The sequence below is a fragment of the Ciconia boyciana genome, chromosome 2 (assembly GCF_034638445.1).
Source record: "Ciconia boyciana chromosome 2, ASM3463844v1, whole genome shotgun sequence".
In the NCBI taxonomy this organism is placed as follows: Eukaryota; Metazoa; Chordata; class Aves; order Ciconiiformes; family Ciconiidae; genus Ciconia; species Ciconia boyciana.
The window spans coordinates 138,604,437-138,622,063 of record NC_132935.1 but is presented as its reverse complement, the minus strand read 5'-3'; the positions used below and the strand labels follow the sequence as shown (position 1 = coordinate 138,622,063).

The following is a 17,627-nucleotide window of genomic DNA, read 5'->3' as shown; positions in this document are numbered from 1 at the left end:
GATTGTTGGAAGATGTTCTACGTTGAAATACTTTTTTTATATCAATAAAGGAAATGTATGTTCCTTGAGTAGAGCATATACTTGAAAATTGTTTAAATCCAAGTAACTCAAGTTCAAGATTCCATTTAGACATTAGTCATTTTCATCTGTCATCTATTTCTGGAATAAAGCTCTGGGTATACAGTTGTATGACATGTTAAATAACCCCAAGGGTTTCAGAACTGAGCATGTAATCAGTAAAGAAGCATCTTAGCTGAGGAAGCTATAACCCATCCTTGGTCCTTCCAGTGGAGAATAAAGCGAGGCGGTGGCTTTAGGTGGATCTGTTGCTTGCTGCTGTGGGTCCAAGAAAAGAGCCCTTGGGGTCAGAGCTGGCCTGCAAGCCACATTTGCCATGTTTCTTGGTCATTAATGTTCAAGACCTAGTAAGGTAATGTGTGTTAAACTGTCTGTAATATTACCTTCAGCGATGCTATTTGTAATCAGAGATGTTCCTTAACCACAGCGTGTATATATATGCACACTCTTTTGCTTTTGTCTCAGGAGTATCTCATACCATATGGTGGGGCAGTTGGATTAGGTTAGTTTCTTCTTTCTGTAGGCAAGTAAACAACTTCTAACTGATAGTCAGCTGGAGTTTTGCCTCTGAAGGTTTGTATGTTGATGTCATCTTCTGCTAGAATTGCCACTACATAGAGTTCCCGCAAGACAGCATTTTCCAACTGTTACTAACAGCTTGATCTGCTGGGGTTGATCTCCCAGATGGTCACAAATATACAGATGTCATCAACAATATATATTGTGAGCTTCTCTTGCTTACTTCGTTTCTGTTTGGGTTTTGGTTTTGGCACATTATAATCAGCTAGCTTACCATTTATAAGGAGATATGGCATTGAGAAAGGAGTTCCCATGAAAGGATGTAAAATATGGCAAAAATACTATTCATCAACTTTTATTGCTCATGTAGATACCAATTTAAAGTGTATCTAAATGTATTTTTGATAGGTCAGCCAAGGCTTTTCCCAGTAGTGAGTTTTCACAGTCCCATCAAATTATTGTTATTAGAAGGGATTGTCTGAAAGCCAGCAATCATTTGTGTTACTTTCATTGGTGGGAAAATCTTATAAAGAAACCTGTGAATACCTCCAAAACCTAGTGAAAGGATCATGTTACTTGTGTATGCATTTTGAAGTAAAATAAAATGTCTGTATCAGTGGCTGTTTCTTGAGTCATAGAGTTCTGGAATGAAAATAGTATTGATTAGATCGTGCGGCTTTTAAAATACAGATAAATTGCAGATGTGTTCCAAAAGGATATAACTCAAAACCAATTTTGGATTGTTCCCTTATGTTTTTAATTTATGGAATTCTTTATTGCAGGCTCGAATCAATGCCAGGCTACAGCAGTATCGTGCCAAGGCAGAGCTGGCCCGCACCACCAGGCCTCAGGCCTGGGTTCCCAGGGAGAAGCTACCACGACCACTTACTAGTAGTGCTTCAGCCATACGTAAGCTTATGCGCAAAGCCGAGTTAATGGGAATTAGTACAGACATTTTTCCAGTGGATACTTCAGATACTAGTTCCAGTGTTGATGGAAGAAGAAAACATAAACAACCAGCTCTCACTGCTGATTTTGTGAATTATTACCTTGGTACGAATGAAAATTGCATATTTTTCTCAATGAAAAATTACCGCTTTGCTGTATCTGTACTGTGCTCATTCATTGGCTTTTTATTTTACTTGCATTTCTTTGTTATTAGCAGATAAATATGAATTACGACTTCATTTTAGATCAGGTATATTATTGCTTGGTATCTGTATTTACACAGAAAGTTAGTGATTTTTTTAAAAAGATATTTCAGTAAAGAAAATATTTCAAATATAAACAGGAGGCAGTGTCTCTGCTAAAAAGGGAGTGGAAGCTTAGGTACCTTTGGTGTCTTTTTTTTTTTTCCTTGGGTTTTCCTGCCTTTCTGTGTGGAATGGCATGATTTTGTCTTTGGGACTGTTCGCTAGATGACTGATCAGAGCTTACCATTTAAGTAACTATACTAGTCATGCAGCAGAAAGTAAATGTTATGACTGTTCATTCCACTCAGTCTGTGTAATAAACCTATAGGCTATAGTTTTCTGGTTTTGTGTTGTTATGGTTTTATGCTTTTCACTGCTTCACTTCTTTCGTTGCATAAAATTTGAAAATATAGCCAAGGATAGGAAATAATGCAATTTTCTTTTAAATAGAGAGAAATATGCGCATGATTCAAATCCAGGAGAATATGGCTGAACAGAAGAATATCAAGGATAAATTAGAAAATGAGCAAGAAAAGCTTCATGTGGAGTATAATAAGGTAAAGAAAAAGGGATAATAAACCCTTGTACTGTTTTAGTATTGCTGCTGTTAACTTTGATAGCATTTTTCTTTCCAAACAAAATGACTTAGATAGATAGAAACCATTATTTCTTTAAAAGTAATATTTAAAAATATATTTCTTCTTTTAAAAATATTCTGTGGTTCAGCCCCCTGTGCAAGCAGAATCAACTTCTAAAATGTCATAGGTTGGCTGGGCACAAGTTCTTTAACTGACTCCACTGAGAGCTCCAGTAACAAATTGCACATAGACAGATGAGTCCCTCTCATTAGTGAACTATGTCTTAAGGCCCTTCTTTTTTTCTTTCTTTGTATGCATTTCATTTGAGGCTTTGAGACAATAGAGTTTGACACACCCCCCCGCCCCCCCTCGGTTTTTGTTTTGTTTTGTTTTGCTCATGTGTAGTTCTAGGTTCTTTTTGAACCTGCTTGGTTCTCTGCTTGGAACCCTACTTGATAATTGTGAATCTAGGATTGTCGGACTGTTATTCATTTATTTATTTATTTATGTCAACTCCAACTCCAGTCATGTTCATCCTAGATTTAATGACTTGGCTAATTTTTCAGGCTGAAATAATAAGTATTCACACATCCATAGTGTCCTCTGAGTGTTTTGTTTGAGTATAGCAAATTTGGGGCCCATAAATGATGGCATTGCTCCTGCAAAATGTTGCTAGTGTAATTTTCTATTAACTCATCATCATGGTTAGAAAAGCATTTTGTGTTCTAATTGCATTTACTAAATGATTACTTCTTTATTTTAATCTTTAAATATTTTGTTATGGAACATAGAAATACTGTGTCTTTTGTGACATGGCATGCTGCAATTCTTGCTGAATTCAGCAACCTATCAAGTGATGGTTAGTGATGACAAAAAAATAGTGTTGCTATTAATTCTTAAACTGTTGGGTGTGTTTTAAATGAGAACATAAGGAAATGAAGCAGCAGGTCCTTGTGAACTGCCCAAAGATGATAAAGAGGAAGGAGATTGTCTGTGGGGCTTTTGACCAAATTAATAGGTTGTGCTGTGTCATATATGCTGTGTAGTAACTAACAGTTACTTCCAGAAGAAAAAAAAGCCTTTTTTCTGCTTGCATCCTTTAATAAATTATATGTCTTTCTATGAGAGTGAGTGAATGTTCTTTGGTAATGCAATATAGATCTTTAATTCATTTATGTGGTTACTTGTTATAATCTTGCTGCTTAAGTAGTATGGACAACACATACAAGATGTTGCTGTATTTTAGTTTTGCTTTCTAGTTGACTTTATGAAGCCTTATTTTCATGCTGAAATGCTTCAGATCTTCACAAAATAGGTGCCTGCCCAGATTTTCATCTTAGTTCCATTAAATTGCTGCATGATTGCACTGGTCTCAGCTATATTGACATGAGTTCCATTGTTTTTTAATCCCACAATAAAGTAACGCACCCTACGTAGGTAAGAGGTTGAATAAATTTTATTAAATAACTCTTAATGGATTTTCATTCATGTTGATTTTTTTTCTTTAACTTTTCAGCTATGTGAGTCCTTGGAAGAGCTACAAAATATGAATGGAAAACTGCGAAATGAAGGGCAAGGCATTTGGGCTCTGCTGGGTAGAATCATTGGACAGGTTGGTTGGTTTTTTCCCTCCTCTTTATAGTTCATAGGCTGAACTGGTTTTCCAAGAATAGGTCTTTTTGTTTCTGTCTGTCACTTCTATGGCCAAATAAATTGATTCGATCAGACCCAGGCTTTACTCTGGGGACAGTGTTTCCTGATTGAAATATCTAGACTTCTGCAGACCGCCTGCTGGGAACCTGTAGCTTAATTTTGTTGTTGTAATAGCGATCTTGTTTGCAAAATTCTTTCATTTGGTGTAACTGATTGACCTGTCATTTGTGATGAACCTTAACGTGAAGCATGAGTTAATCTCACCATTTTTGTCTCCACATTGTCTTTAGTTACTGTAGGCTTCAAATGATATGGTAACTCTGTATGGCTTTTATAAGATATAAATCTTTAAAGCTACAGTATGTATGTGCTGGTTTTTAACTGGACAGAGCAGAATATTTTGGTCAAATGGATATAAATGTCTAGGAGAAGAGAAGTTTTGGATTACTTCCTGTTGCCAGCAATTATCTTTGTTCTCATTGATACACATGGAGAAAAGAGAGAAGTATAGATTCTTGCCATGTTTTGATATATGTTTTATGTCAAAGTTATTAAATGGAAATGGCCATTTTAGATGTCAGAGATTAAAATTATTTCCAATTATGATTTTAAGGAAGATTGAAGAAACTGTTCCGTGTGAAAATGCAGACGTACATTTAGGTCACAATTTTGTTGTGCCCTTTGGTATTGCTGAGTTTGTGCTGCTATTCAGAGAATGAAGCTTACCCTTTCTTTATGCAGTAGTAGTTCTTAAGGTACGCTAGCTTTTTCTGGTTCTATTTGTCCGCCTATCTTTTCTACTTGTGAAGAAGGATTCTCATGTAATGTATCTCTTGAATCAAGATTATTTTTTTTCCCTTTTTAAGATGACTTTGAGTAAGTATTCACAAATATATTTCCTGGTGCAAATGTTACTTAATTAAAAAAAAAAAAGAAGAAAAGTGAAGTAGAATTCATTTGCACAGCTTGCATGACATTTTTTTTTCCAGTTGGTTGAACAGATGCAGACCCACGGGGCTGCTGAGAAATGACTTTGATAGATGGTTGCTGTCTGAGAAGCTAGCATACTGCAGATTAGTAGAAACCCGAAGAGAATCTTGTCTGCTTTGTGGAGGGCTTGGTCCAATAAGATAATTTTTCTAATTAACCTATCGAGCACCAGTGTAGCAGGGATGTTGGGGAAAATAAACTGCCTCAGTATTCTTCTGTCAGTTGCGTGAATTTGCCTTTGCTTGTTTCAGCTGCCTAGACAAATGCATCCTTGTCCATCCCTCTATTTGAAGCTTGAAGAAAAATTTTAAAAGCTAGTATTTCAATGTGGTTTTTATTTATTGAATTGAAAAAAATGAGTATAATATTACTTTATACCAATATGATTTTGTAATATAAACATCTGTAATTGCTCTTGTCTGCAAAATAGCTAGCTAAGCCAGTTCCTACTCATAATTTGAGTCTTGTTCTTCATGCATTGAGATTGGAGGGGTATTCTCTCGAAGTCTTAAGACTCATGTATATTGCATTTGTTCAAATCCAATAGAAATTGAACATACCAGCAATTTTACGTGCTCCTAAGGAAAGGAAACCGAGTAAAAAGGAAGGAGGAACGCAAAAGACATCTACACTTCCGGCTGTACTTTATAGGCAAGTAATGAAGTCTTGACAGAATAGATACAATATCTAGTAAGTTATAGTTTCACAAGAGTGTTAAGAGAAAATTGTTTGCTTTGGTTTTGATTAACAAAATGCTTCAGAGTTGTCTATACGTTTTACTTTCTTATGAAGGCGAAGTTGAATAGTAGTCAATTCTTCACCTTAGCACACATCAGTAAGGTTTGGGCTTTTTTTGCGAATTTGACAGCAGTGCTTTAAGGACAAAGGTAACTCTTTACAGCCGAAATAGAAGGGTCCTTTGTGGTGTGAAAATTTTTAACTAGTCATCTTGTCTTTTGAATGCAATCATCTGTGTTGATGATTTTGTGAACTGTGCTGCTGCTGTCTAGTCACAGTGGCTGGATGCATAAAACAGTTGTCATATAAGAATTTTTACTTTTTGCTCATGGGTTGTCAAATGCTTTGGGATATCTTGTGTTTTAAATTTCCGTACTTCTATTTCTATTAATTCCCAAGAAAATAAAATGTATTCACTTACTCTGTCATTGTTCCACCTTTTCCCCTCTTCTATAAGGTGTGAAGCTACTGACTGGATTTTAACTAAGCCTAACGGTGGAACATATACTAGGATCCCAGAGCACAACTCTGCAAAATATACATATCATCTTGGATCTTCTTCTCTGGCCACCAGCTGAGAAGTGGCACGGTCTGTCGCTTACCTAGAGAGCAGCAGCCAGGCCTCCAGCCACAGCAAGTGGGCAGTATCTTGCCCAGCTGGCAGGCTAAATGGAGAAGATGGGTTACATAAGCAAAAGTTAATTGTAGTGCTGTGAGAGGTGGAAATCTTGGGAACATTGCAGTGGGCTGAGGATTTGGCAATTTAGATGTATACACAAACTAATAGGAGTCATGCTTTACTAGTTCTGTTTCATTCAAATCCAGTCATTTAGTTCCTCCCATTTTATAATGGAATCAATGAACACTTGATCTTTTTGAAATAACTAAAATTTCAATTCCAGTAAAATAATAAAAAGGAAATGTAATTTCTTATGAGTTGATACATTGCCCAACATAATAGTAGCACAGACCTATTTCAGGGTGCTTGCATTACTAAAATAAGCATATGATTGTTAAGACTGATAATAGCAGCATAGTTTTCTATTTAAGCGTTTGGATGGCACAGGCAGTATTTTTCCATTTGCCACTGGTACATTTTGTTGAAGTATCAAGTGATTACTTACTGATTGGAAGTCCTCAAAAAGTTAGATTGAAAGCCATTTTATTGTTGACCATATTAGATGCCTTTTATACTTTACTGTGTATAGGTAGAAGCTGCTTAAAAAGTAATTATGCACTTAAATGATGCAATCAAATTGAAGTTGCCACATGTTTGTATTGAAAGTGGGGAGTGTGCTGGGATGTATCATTTATTCTTTATGATTTTGAATGTAATTATAATGCTTTTCTACTACCTACATTAAAAGTTGTGGAATTTGCAAGAAGAACCATGATCAACACCTACTGCTACTGTGTGATACTTGTAAACTCCATTATCATCTTGGTTGCCTGGATCCACCTCTTACAAGGATGCCAAGGAAGACCAAGAACAGTTACTGGTAAGAATGCAGTTAATGTGTTGTCTTGTGCCAGCTCTGTACTTAAAGTAGGACATAAATGTGAAGAGACTTGCAAATTCTAAGTGTTCTAGACGTTGCTATAATGCAGTCTGAACTGAGTTATTTTATTTTCAGGTTATTAGCAGTGATATTTCAAGGTAAAAAAAAAAAAGTTGTAAAGATTTTCTCATTATTAGCCACGGTGTAGAAATAGATTACAGCTTTAACTTAGCTTTTTAGTTCATTTGTGATTATTAATGCTGCTATATAATAATGGTAGGAAACTATAGGCTGCCTTCAGGAGATGAAAGACTTGGTCTTGTGTTTATCTTAGGACCCAGATATGCAACTCTCTGTCCAGATCTTTAGAAAAATACTTGTAAATACTTAAAAATAAACTTGTAAGTAGTAGATCAGTTTATTGCAAGATGGGAAGTCAGTTGGTTTTACTACTGTCTTATGACTCAAATCTGCAATGGCAGAAGCATATGCATAACAGTACTTACTGCAGTTACATTTCCATGAATTAAAATTCTTTTTATGCCAGTGGTGCAGAACAAAAGCTAAGTGGTACAGTGGAGAACTGATAATGTGGTAAAGGTGCTGATTTCCAAACTGTCATAAAATTAGTGTGCTGCTGTGTTGTGTTGGCGTTCTGCATGTTTCTAAACTGCTCTGAAATGTGTTAGAAGTAGTTACTGAGAGGCAGTTTATATCTGGTTAAGAAGTCAGTGTACAGCATCTCCAGGAATCATCATCACCTTGTCTGAACATTAAATCAGAATAGTATAAGAATTCCTTCTAAAAATACAGTAAAACTATTTTAATTGGAAGACTTGGTTTCTGTTTTTCTTCACGTGTCTCTTAATTTTTTTATTTTTTAAAAACTTCCATAAAACATTTACTTAAGGCATCTTTTTTGTTGTTTTGATGATTGTGTGCAGAGCAAGATGGCCGATACATGAAATGGGAGGTCTCTCTTTTTTTATATCTTAAAATGACAAAACCAGGATTTACCCCAGTAGATTTAGTTAGTAAATTAATAGAGATTTCCTTTAAAAGCTGAAAATCTTAGAAAGGTTTTCACCATCACTAATATTTTTCTGAACTTAATTTCCCTTTAATTACTTAATGTTGTCTGTGATTTTGGACTTTTCATTATTTTAAGGACATTCTGAACTCTTTGGTCCAATTTACCAAGTAGTTATATTACATGGAAGCTTTTTTTTTTTTGGTAGTTTCTGCATTTGCACAGGAGGTTCTTGATTTTTGTTCTGCTTTTTAACCAAGTTGAAAAGGCTCACTAAAAGCCATCAGTCCAAAAGATGTAAGACTACAATTCGCAGTAGGTGTTAAAGGCAGAATAGGTCAGGTTAGGTAGTAAAATGCTTTTATTTCAAAGCTACAACTTACCTTTGTTGTGAATTTCATGCTTCAATTATACCTCAGATCACAAACTTAGCGTGTACTTCTAATTACCTAAGGCATATTCTGGAGTGTGAGATTATAGCAGACAAATTGAGCTGTATTGATTGCATTCTTTTCATCATTGGACATGCCTTTATGTATTCTTTTCAGGATCAGTAGAAAGCATATAGAACGGACCCTTAATCTAAGTTTGAGTTCAGCAGGTTTTCTCCCCCTGCTGTTTTGAATACAATTTTAATCTTTTGATTAAGCTATGAAAAGTGCAATTTTTTTTTTATACGGGGGCCATGTACTTTTCAGATGTTTGTATAGGATATAATGGGAGCTTATGCAAAAAGATAAAGTAAGAAAATGGGTATAGTGGGAAATTCCTTGAAATGTTAACACAGGTTGAAAGACTTTAAAGTGGTTAAAAATGTTGACTTTAGTACTCTTAAAATAGTAGGCAGGAAACAGTTAAAAATAATTGTTTCTTAATTTTTACTTTCTATTCTATTATCACTGCTAATCATGTACTCATAATTGCTAACTTGAGCAAAATCATCTAATCATCAAACTTTGCAAAAGGTTTGATGATTAGAGTCATATACTTTGTCAATATGTATTTATTTAAACATTGGGTAGCTTAGCATGAGTTTATTCCATATGCTTCATATTTTATGCTGTGTTTGAGGATGCTGAATGATTCAGCTTATGTGTGTGAGGCTACGTAGATCAGTTAATAGTTATATTTTTTGTCCATTTCATGCTCAGCATTTAATAGAAATTTAAATTATAGTATACAAAAAAGGATTTTGAAATTGTTTAACTAAATCCACTATTACATGTAATGGTAAGGAAAAAAAAAATTTTTATATTTAAAAGCTAATTTGTTAAAGAAAGCACAAATTATAATTAGTTATCTCAGTGTTTCTAACCATAAAAAGGAGGTAATGATTTTAATCTTAGTGAAATCATAATAAGAATTTAGACGTGGTGAGCACCAGTGTCTCACAGCTTATTAGAAATTGGTTTCAAGCACTTAACACTAAGAATTTCCCATGTTCGGAGGCCTGACAGTTTCCTCCAAGGTAACATTTATACATTGTGAATATTTTAAAAAGGAATTGTTTGTAACAAAGTAAGTTTGAAGCCTGTCCTCATTTCAAATAGATTTATTTTGAGAAGAAGAGCATAACTATTTTACATAATAGAAATTAATGCTTTCATCTTTTATGTGTTTTGATGTGGTGCTTTCAAAACAGACCAGCAGTTCTAATCATAGAGTAAAATGCCATGGCATGCTTTTATTTAAAAATTTGGAAATTTTCAGTTTCTTAGAAATCCTGTTGGTTAAACACTAGAATTTTTTTTTTTTAATTCATGTTATCATAAAGTTAAGCCTTGTCATTCTCTCTGACAACTTGTGCACTTATGCCCCTGCCCGTTCTAAATGAACTGGGAACTGTGTATTTTCCTGATAGAGAATGATCTGAACTGATACAAAAGCAATGCACGAGTGTTGACAGACAATACAATGAATCAAAATCTGATTGTAAAATATTGACATTTTCATTAAGAAAATACTTGGCAGCTACCAACAGGGACTAGCTCTTTCTGTTAAAATGATTGCTGAAAAACAGTGATAACTTCTGGTAGCATATGAAATGCTGGGAACCTAGATGAACCAAACAAGGACTAATGATCATATTAGGCATGGTGGTTTTTATTTTTGTTCTGGAAGGCCAAGTTATTTTAGTGGTAACTCTGTGTGGGGAATATTGGCCACAGGACAGAATGAGCTGTGGAGTTCCGGACCAGCAGTCGCATGAACACTCATTCAGTATCTGGACATTCATTCATATTCCTGACCCCACTCATTCAGTACTGGTCCCGTACATCTTGATTGTTTTTATTCATCCTGAGTCATTGGATAATGATATAAAATTATTAATTTATATAAGTGTGAGTGCTATATAATACTGCATATAACAGATAAATTTTTATGTATTTGTCACTTGTCCTAATTGAAGGATGTTTGGGTCTTTGCAAACGGCAAATTTTCAGTATCTTTACTGTCTGAGAGATGCTCTTTGAAGCTCTTTGACAAACTATTTTTGGTTTGTATTTAGTCTTTTATCTCCAGAATAAGAGCAGTCCTCCTTTTTTCCTTTTCCAGTACATCATTCAAGATGTGTGATTTATTCAAATTACCAGAGCATAGGTGTCATCTTAAAGCTATAGTCCATTTTTGTCAAGTTCAAAGCGGTTTAATTCTTTGCTAACATTGCAAGAAGTGATTTATCACAGAGTATGTCTATGAGACCTGTTTCCTCCTAACTAAAAAGAAGCCGGACTTTTAACTACTAACTGTACAGTTTTCGTTTTTAAACACTGGGGCAGAAATGTTTTCTGAAAGCACTGTAGTGGTGTTCACTCAGCACAGAAGATTTAAATTTACTCTTTCACAGTAAGTGCTGTGTGCAGAGGATGCTGGTTTCTTCCAAATCCTCTTCTGGCCTAATGCTCAGTTGTGATTATAAGAACAACTGTCTTGTTCAGACTGAGTCCTTTGTATTTTCATCACACAAGCCACTCTGAAACTATGTACCATAACACAGTTAAGGCAGTCTAATTAATCTATAATGTGCTAATTGAACAAAACCTCATTTTTTTCCTAATTTTTGTAGTGTTACCTTTTCAATAAAATATCGTCATATGTTTTTATCTGGTTTTCTGTCTCATACAGTAAAGAAGTTGTTTGCTTTGTTATTAAAGTTTCAAAAATAAAAACAGGTTTGTGTTAAGTTTACCAGTATGTTGGCTTTGAGCCCTGTTTGTGAGATCTTCAACTTCATGACCTTTCATTTATAAAGGAATGATGTTCAGTGTTTCTTCAGCTTTTCTCATCATCATTTCACAAATTTCCATGTACCAGGCCCATCAGTTAAAGTGCGTTTAGATTTTTTTGATGTGTAAAGCTGCAGCATAAGAAAGCATCATAATGTCATTGTTTGCATTAAATGTTTTGGGAAGTAGCAGGGTTTTCTCTCTACAGTTTTCATTGCCACTTCACTAAAAAAACCACCCCATCTCCAAACTATCCCTCCCCTCCTTGTTTTCTCAGTGATGTAGATGTTCACTTTTTCACTTTGTAAATTTCTAGGTTAAAGGCCTCATACTATCAGTTTCTAAAACTTCATAACCAGAAAGCACTCTTTGGTCTTTGAGTGCTTACTAAAACCCTGAAGCGAAGCCCTGTTATAGGTTCACATATTTCTTGAAGCTGCCCATGCTCAAAAATCTATTCACCACCAGGCAAAGCAGAAACATTTGCATCATGCAGTTACACAAAAACAGTGTTTCAATATTAGCCTGGACCATTAATAATTTTTGAAAATTAATAATGTGTGTTCCTTTTCACTTGCTGTCCTTGTCTTTTGCTAGTGGATTGAGAAAATCCATTGGCTGTGTGAGATGGGAAGGTACCTCTGGTACCATTGGGTCTTGTACCAAGTCAGATTGAAAACACAACAAAACCATGTAGCTTTTTCTTCTGTAGGTTGTTAGCACTTAATCAAAGACTTTCTGTATGATTAAAAGGTTTCAAATCATCACTCTTATTTCTTGACGGTTCAAACATTTCCAATAATTTTTAGTAGTAGGCATATTATTGCCTACTACTCATTTTCTCTGTGAGTCTAGATTAGGCAAGTCCAGCCTAAAAGCAAAACAAAACCTGTGTACAGAAGTTGAATCTTTGGCACTGTTTCTCCTGTTAATTTGCTTGTGCTGCATGGCAATGCTTGTTAATTTAGAGGTAGTCGAAGGCTGTTGGAACAGTTGGAAAGGTGCCCTGTTGTGGTAGGTTCTCTATTCACTGATTGTCCTTGAAGAGGTGAAATTAAATGAGCATGACTTTAGCATAGCCAAAAGGAAGAGGAGTCATATGGCTGCTTTCTGTGAATATATTGGGATTAAACAGCAGGATGGGAAAAGAGTTCTTTAAATTCAAGAACCATGTTGAAATAAACCATAATAGGACCTGAAAGTTAGGAGATTGTTTCCAAGTCAGAGGAGTGTGTGTCTGTAATAGCTTTTCTGTGGGCCCTATGGGAGCTAACAACCAAACTACTTTATAGTTGAAGCTTGACTGCTTTATAATAGGGTTGATAAGATGTGGTTGCCTGTGATAGTAGAGGCTATTCCAGTAAATCAAGAGGTGGCTTGTAAGTTCATGTTTATAACTTTCCTTTTTTCCCCTCACCTTCGGTGTGTTTGTGAAGTTTTGTTCTGTGTTTCACACCCCCCTGTCATACTATGGTTTTGCAGCTTTCTTTTTGTAGGTCTAGCTTTTTTTCTACTTTTGATTGCTGTGACACTTGCACCACCTGTTTCAGAGCAAGTTTGATCATAAAAATGGAATTTCAGGAACTTGCATGCAGTACCTCATCTGTTGACAGAGATGTTTCTTGTCTTCCTCACTAACTTGAGAGTTAAAATACTTCATTTATTTCCATTTAAATAGGGCCCTAATGAAACTAAAGTACTTTACTGATCTGCACAGTTAGTTTCTGTATAACTGTCTGAGCTTACGTAGCAGAAAAACAATGTCTTTCTCATTTAACAGTGCAGAGCTGAAGAACAGGAATAATTTAAAGCATAGGTGCAGGGTGGTCGATGCAAGAGACTGGGTTCCCAACTCCAAATGTTGCTGTAAAATCATACTGCTATTTTTTTTATATTATGAAAACTTCATTTTTTTAAATGCAGCTCTTTAGTTGTAGAATGTTTAATTTTTAGTTTATACTTAAGTACATATTTTTACCATATTAATGGGAAAGATAAACTTTTTGTAAGAATTGCTCATCACAGTATTTTTGAACACTTTCATAGCTATTGCTTACATCTGCATAAGCAGATCATAGTAAGTACTTTCAGTTGTGCTTTCCATTCCATAAATTAATGACATGACTGGTGCTGCAGTATTACAGAGGGCTGTGCTCTCTGATGCTTACCAAACAGAAAATCTCCTTAGAGTTTTGATTTGGACAACTTGAAGACAATGCATCATACACAAGTAAAGAACACAAAGTAACCTTTAGCTAAGCAGACACACAAAATTTTGAGGGAACGCTTTTATCTCTAAAGCTTATCTCTCCTCTTACATCATTGGAGAGCCTTTCTCCATAAAATCTTACAGTCATAGTAGTTTGGTCTGTGTGCTTTTATTTATTTACTTAAGTGCGTGTGTATACATATTTGTGTGTATTTATGCACACAAATTTATGTAAACATATAACTGTGAAAAGTAACATTTTGTGAAAGTTATTATGCCTTACTTTTTTAAAATTGTTTTTAATATTTTAGTGTCCTAAAGAGGCCTAGAAATGTTAACAGGTACTGAGTCTGTACCGAACTGAAGTTTGTAAAAAGGAGGAAGAATAGAGTATTACACACTTGTATGTTGGCCCAAAACTGTTTGCAAAGTATAAAAACTGCATAAACTGACTTCCATGTGTTTTGGCTACTAATAGAGTCTCCATACTTACATAAGGGAGGGGAGACACTGTTGCCTTTCCCTCAATCTACCTTGTAGTACTTCTGTTTTCTAGACCAGCAAATACTTCTAGCTCTGGCATGTGTCCTATTTCCGGTGGTCTCAAGTGCTTTAAAGATAAGAAGTGATTAATCTTTATAACATTATAATGTAGCCACAATTATATTAATTTTACATATGGAAAAACTGAAGGAGAAAGGTGTTGACTTAGCCAAGGTTATACTGATAAGAGTTACCTGATCCAGGATTAGATCCCCTCTATTTTGATTTGGTAGCCACTGGTCTCTCTAGCGGACTGTGATGACTGCTGTTGTCTTCTGGTATAGCCAGGAGAGATCTGAGATAATACTGCTTGGATTAGTTTGAAAGAATTAGAAAGCATGGAAAGTTGATGGAGTTAATATTGTGTTAGCCCTTACTGAAGTTCATAGGAGAAAAACTATTCCTGTTGAACGAGTACATATGAAGACATCAGCTCAGACACAACATACATACCCGACTTTGTGCTTTTGTTTAGATGCAGGGTGAGTATGCCTTCTTGTCACAAGTATACACACTTAACATTTACCTTCAAGTAATTAAATAAATGGTTTTTGTTTGTCTCCTTCCAAAGCAAATTGGCTCCTTTGTTTAGATAATTTTAATGTGTGTATCCCTATTAATGACAACTAATAGCAGAAGATAATGATGATTTTTTTTTTAGTTGGTATTATAAAAAGAACATTTTTAGTATGAGAACAGTGATGAATTGGAATTTGTTTGAAAGGATTTATAGTTTTTTTAATTAGAAGTGTAATGTGAGAAGGAATTAAAAAAACGGCTCTTATCAGTGGGTAAAATTTTTAAGTTTTCATTAACAATTTTCATTAACATCCACGTTTATGAGTTTGCATAAGTTGAGTATTTTCTGCAAATGAGAACAAAACTTGATGACTTCCCATCTTGTTAAATCTGTCATGGAGCTTGTTAATAGCATTACCTTAGCATCTGTTAATTTTTGAGTTCTGATTGTGATTTTGTACTTTTTCAAAAAATCAACAGGCTTTTTTTTCAACTCAGTGTTCAAAGTTTGTTAATATACGTCTCCAGCTTCTAGATCTTTAATTGTCTCTTAACTATTTTTTTCAGATTTAAAACCCACTTCCTTAGAAAATACATATTAAAATTGATTTTCATAACAGACATTTCTTCTGAATCCCTGCCACTAAAGAGTGCTCTCATCAGAATGAATTCAGCAGCATCTCATCGTAAAGATTAAACTGCAGCAGCAGTTACAACAATTAATAGATTACAGATCAGTGGGCACCATTAAAAATGGCGATGTGGTAGGATGCAAATGGTGGAGTAGGGTGCATCTTTATTGAAGAGTAAATCCTACTTTCAAAATCTTGGTTTTCAACATTTAAATACTGTCAGAAAAAAACCCAGCAATAAGGAAGTCTTTCTTGGTTTTTTGCTTAGTTGCTTAAAATATCATATATTTGAGGGACTTCTTTAGGTGTCCATTGGGTTTCTTGACTTTTGAATTCATTTTAAACCCAAACACTTCAATATGTTTCTTTTTCTACTTTCGTGACTGCAGTTTTAAATAGAAAATCTTCCACTTTGCAGGCAATGCTCAGAGTGTGACCAGGCAGGTAGCAGTGACATGGAGGCTGATATTGCCATGGAAACCTTACCAGATGGGACCAAACGATCAAGGAGGCAGATTAAGGAACCAGTGAAATTTGTTCCTCAGGATGTGCCACCAGAACCGAAGAAAATTCCAATCAGAAACACGGTAAACGATGGTTGAGTTGTTGTTATGCAGCTCATATTCATAATAATTTTGTTTAAGTTGACTTATGTTTTGGACATTTTGAATTGCAGGATTTCAATTTGATTGGTGTTCTATTTCTGTTATAAATTCCCTTTCCTCTGTTTAATGCTTTATCACTTGAGTTAAATATATCGTTTTGTTACAGTAAAAAGCTGGGAAACATGGTACTGAACTGAAGAGCTGTACAAGCTTTTCCTTTTACCTGGGTCACAAAGTCCTCCATTAATTGCAGAAAAAGGGAAAATTCTGTTTGCACTTAAACTTAGCTTTTACAGCTGTTCTGCACCTTAGCAGTAAGGACACTTTGTTCTTGTATGCTAAGATTTAAATATATCGAATTGTCAATTACAACTGTGAAGTAATCAGTCATTTCCTTACGTACAGGCAGCCTACTGACTGACTGCACTGACTATCACAAGACCTCGTTGCTTCAGTTTTTTTAGCTTCCTAGTCTTACGAGTCATTGTATGTTTTCTCAGACTTTCCTGGTGGATAGTTTTTAGAGAAGCAAAAGCTCTTGCTTCCTGTACTGATTTAAGTATTTAGCATCTTTCTTTCAATTGAAAGTAGAACTTTTTTATCAATCACTGTATTCTGTTGTGTTTCTCTGGTGCTCTAATCCTTAAAATTTTGCTCTCCTCCTTGCTTCTAAAACAAGGTTTTTCATGTGTGATGTGTCACATCACCTATAAAATGTACCTAAAACTATCAAAGGGTTTTTAGGTCCAGTTTAGGGAATGAGTAGTGTTCCCATGACCCTTTGGACATAGGTAGTAATTATATATAAACTGGTGGTTCATCTTCCAATATACTTAGTATTAGCCTAAGTGCTTCATCTCTCATGCAACTTTATCTCTCATGCAACACAACTTTATTTTCCTCACAGGGCTTTACAGACTTTGTGCTTGTAATAGCAGATACCATACTTGCCTCTTCTGAGTGTACAAGTATTTTCCTGACCTAACCTTAAATGTTTGGAATGTTTGGGCCGCAGCTTTACTCAATGGCTTCCTTTTCCTGGTCTATGACTACGAAGAACTTTAAGAATGGCTCAAGCCAAAATGATTAATTTAGTCAAACTATTAGGAGTGTGAGTAATCCAAAATTAAATTTTGTAAATAATTGAGAACCTCTGTAGGGGAGGTTTTTTCCTTTCTTTTTGTCATTGAGGGAAAGTTCCCTTCTTCCCTGTGTAAGAACATGCAGGTTCTTGTAGCTGTCTGGGTAAGTTGAACTGACTGTTGTTATGCTGCTGTTCACACAGAAAGAAGACTTATCTGGTGTTCCTGCTTACTGAACCTTTTGCATCTCCTCTCCCCTTTTTCTTCTTTCTCTCTTCCCTCTTTTTACACCTAATATAGTGGTATTAAGAGGTGGGGAATCATTATTATGGGACTAAAGAGAACTAAAAGTATTGCAGGAAAGACATTCTTCATAGTAGTAATAGACAAAGTGATATAAGGCATTGTACAGAAGTCCGTAGGAAGACAAGATTGGTTTGTTCTAATGCCCATGTAATAACTGCCCAGCTCCTTCTGTGCTAAGTGGACAGAAGTCTGATTGCTCTGAAGTGTTGCCCTCATGCTGTGACAC

At 35.3% G+C, this 17,627-nt stretch overlaps 1 protein-coding gene across 1 annotated transcript in view; it reads left to right on the top strand.

Annotated features, from left to right (window-relative positions):
• Positions 1 to 17,627, top strand: part of PHF14 (PHD finger protein 14) — a 170,195-nt gene that overhangs the window by 42,300 nt on the left and 110,268 nt on the right. The window contains 6 exon segments of the mRNA XM_072854214.1: positions 1,380 to 1,650; positions 2,241 to 2,347; positions 3,885 to 3,980; positions 5,559 to 5,654; positions 7,109 to 7,248; positions 15,827 to 15,995. Of these exon segments, the coding sequence (XP_072710315.1) occupies positions 1,380 to 1,650; positions 2,241 to 2,347; positions 3,885 to 3,980; positions 5,559 to 5,654; positions 7,109 to 7,248; positions 15,827 to 15,995 (879 nt within the window).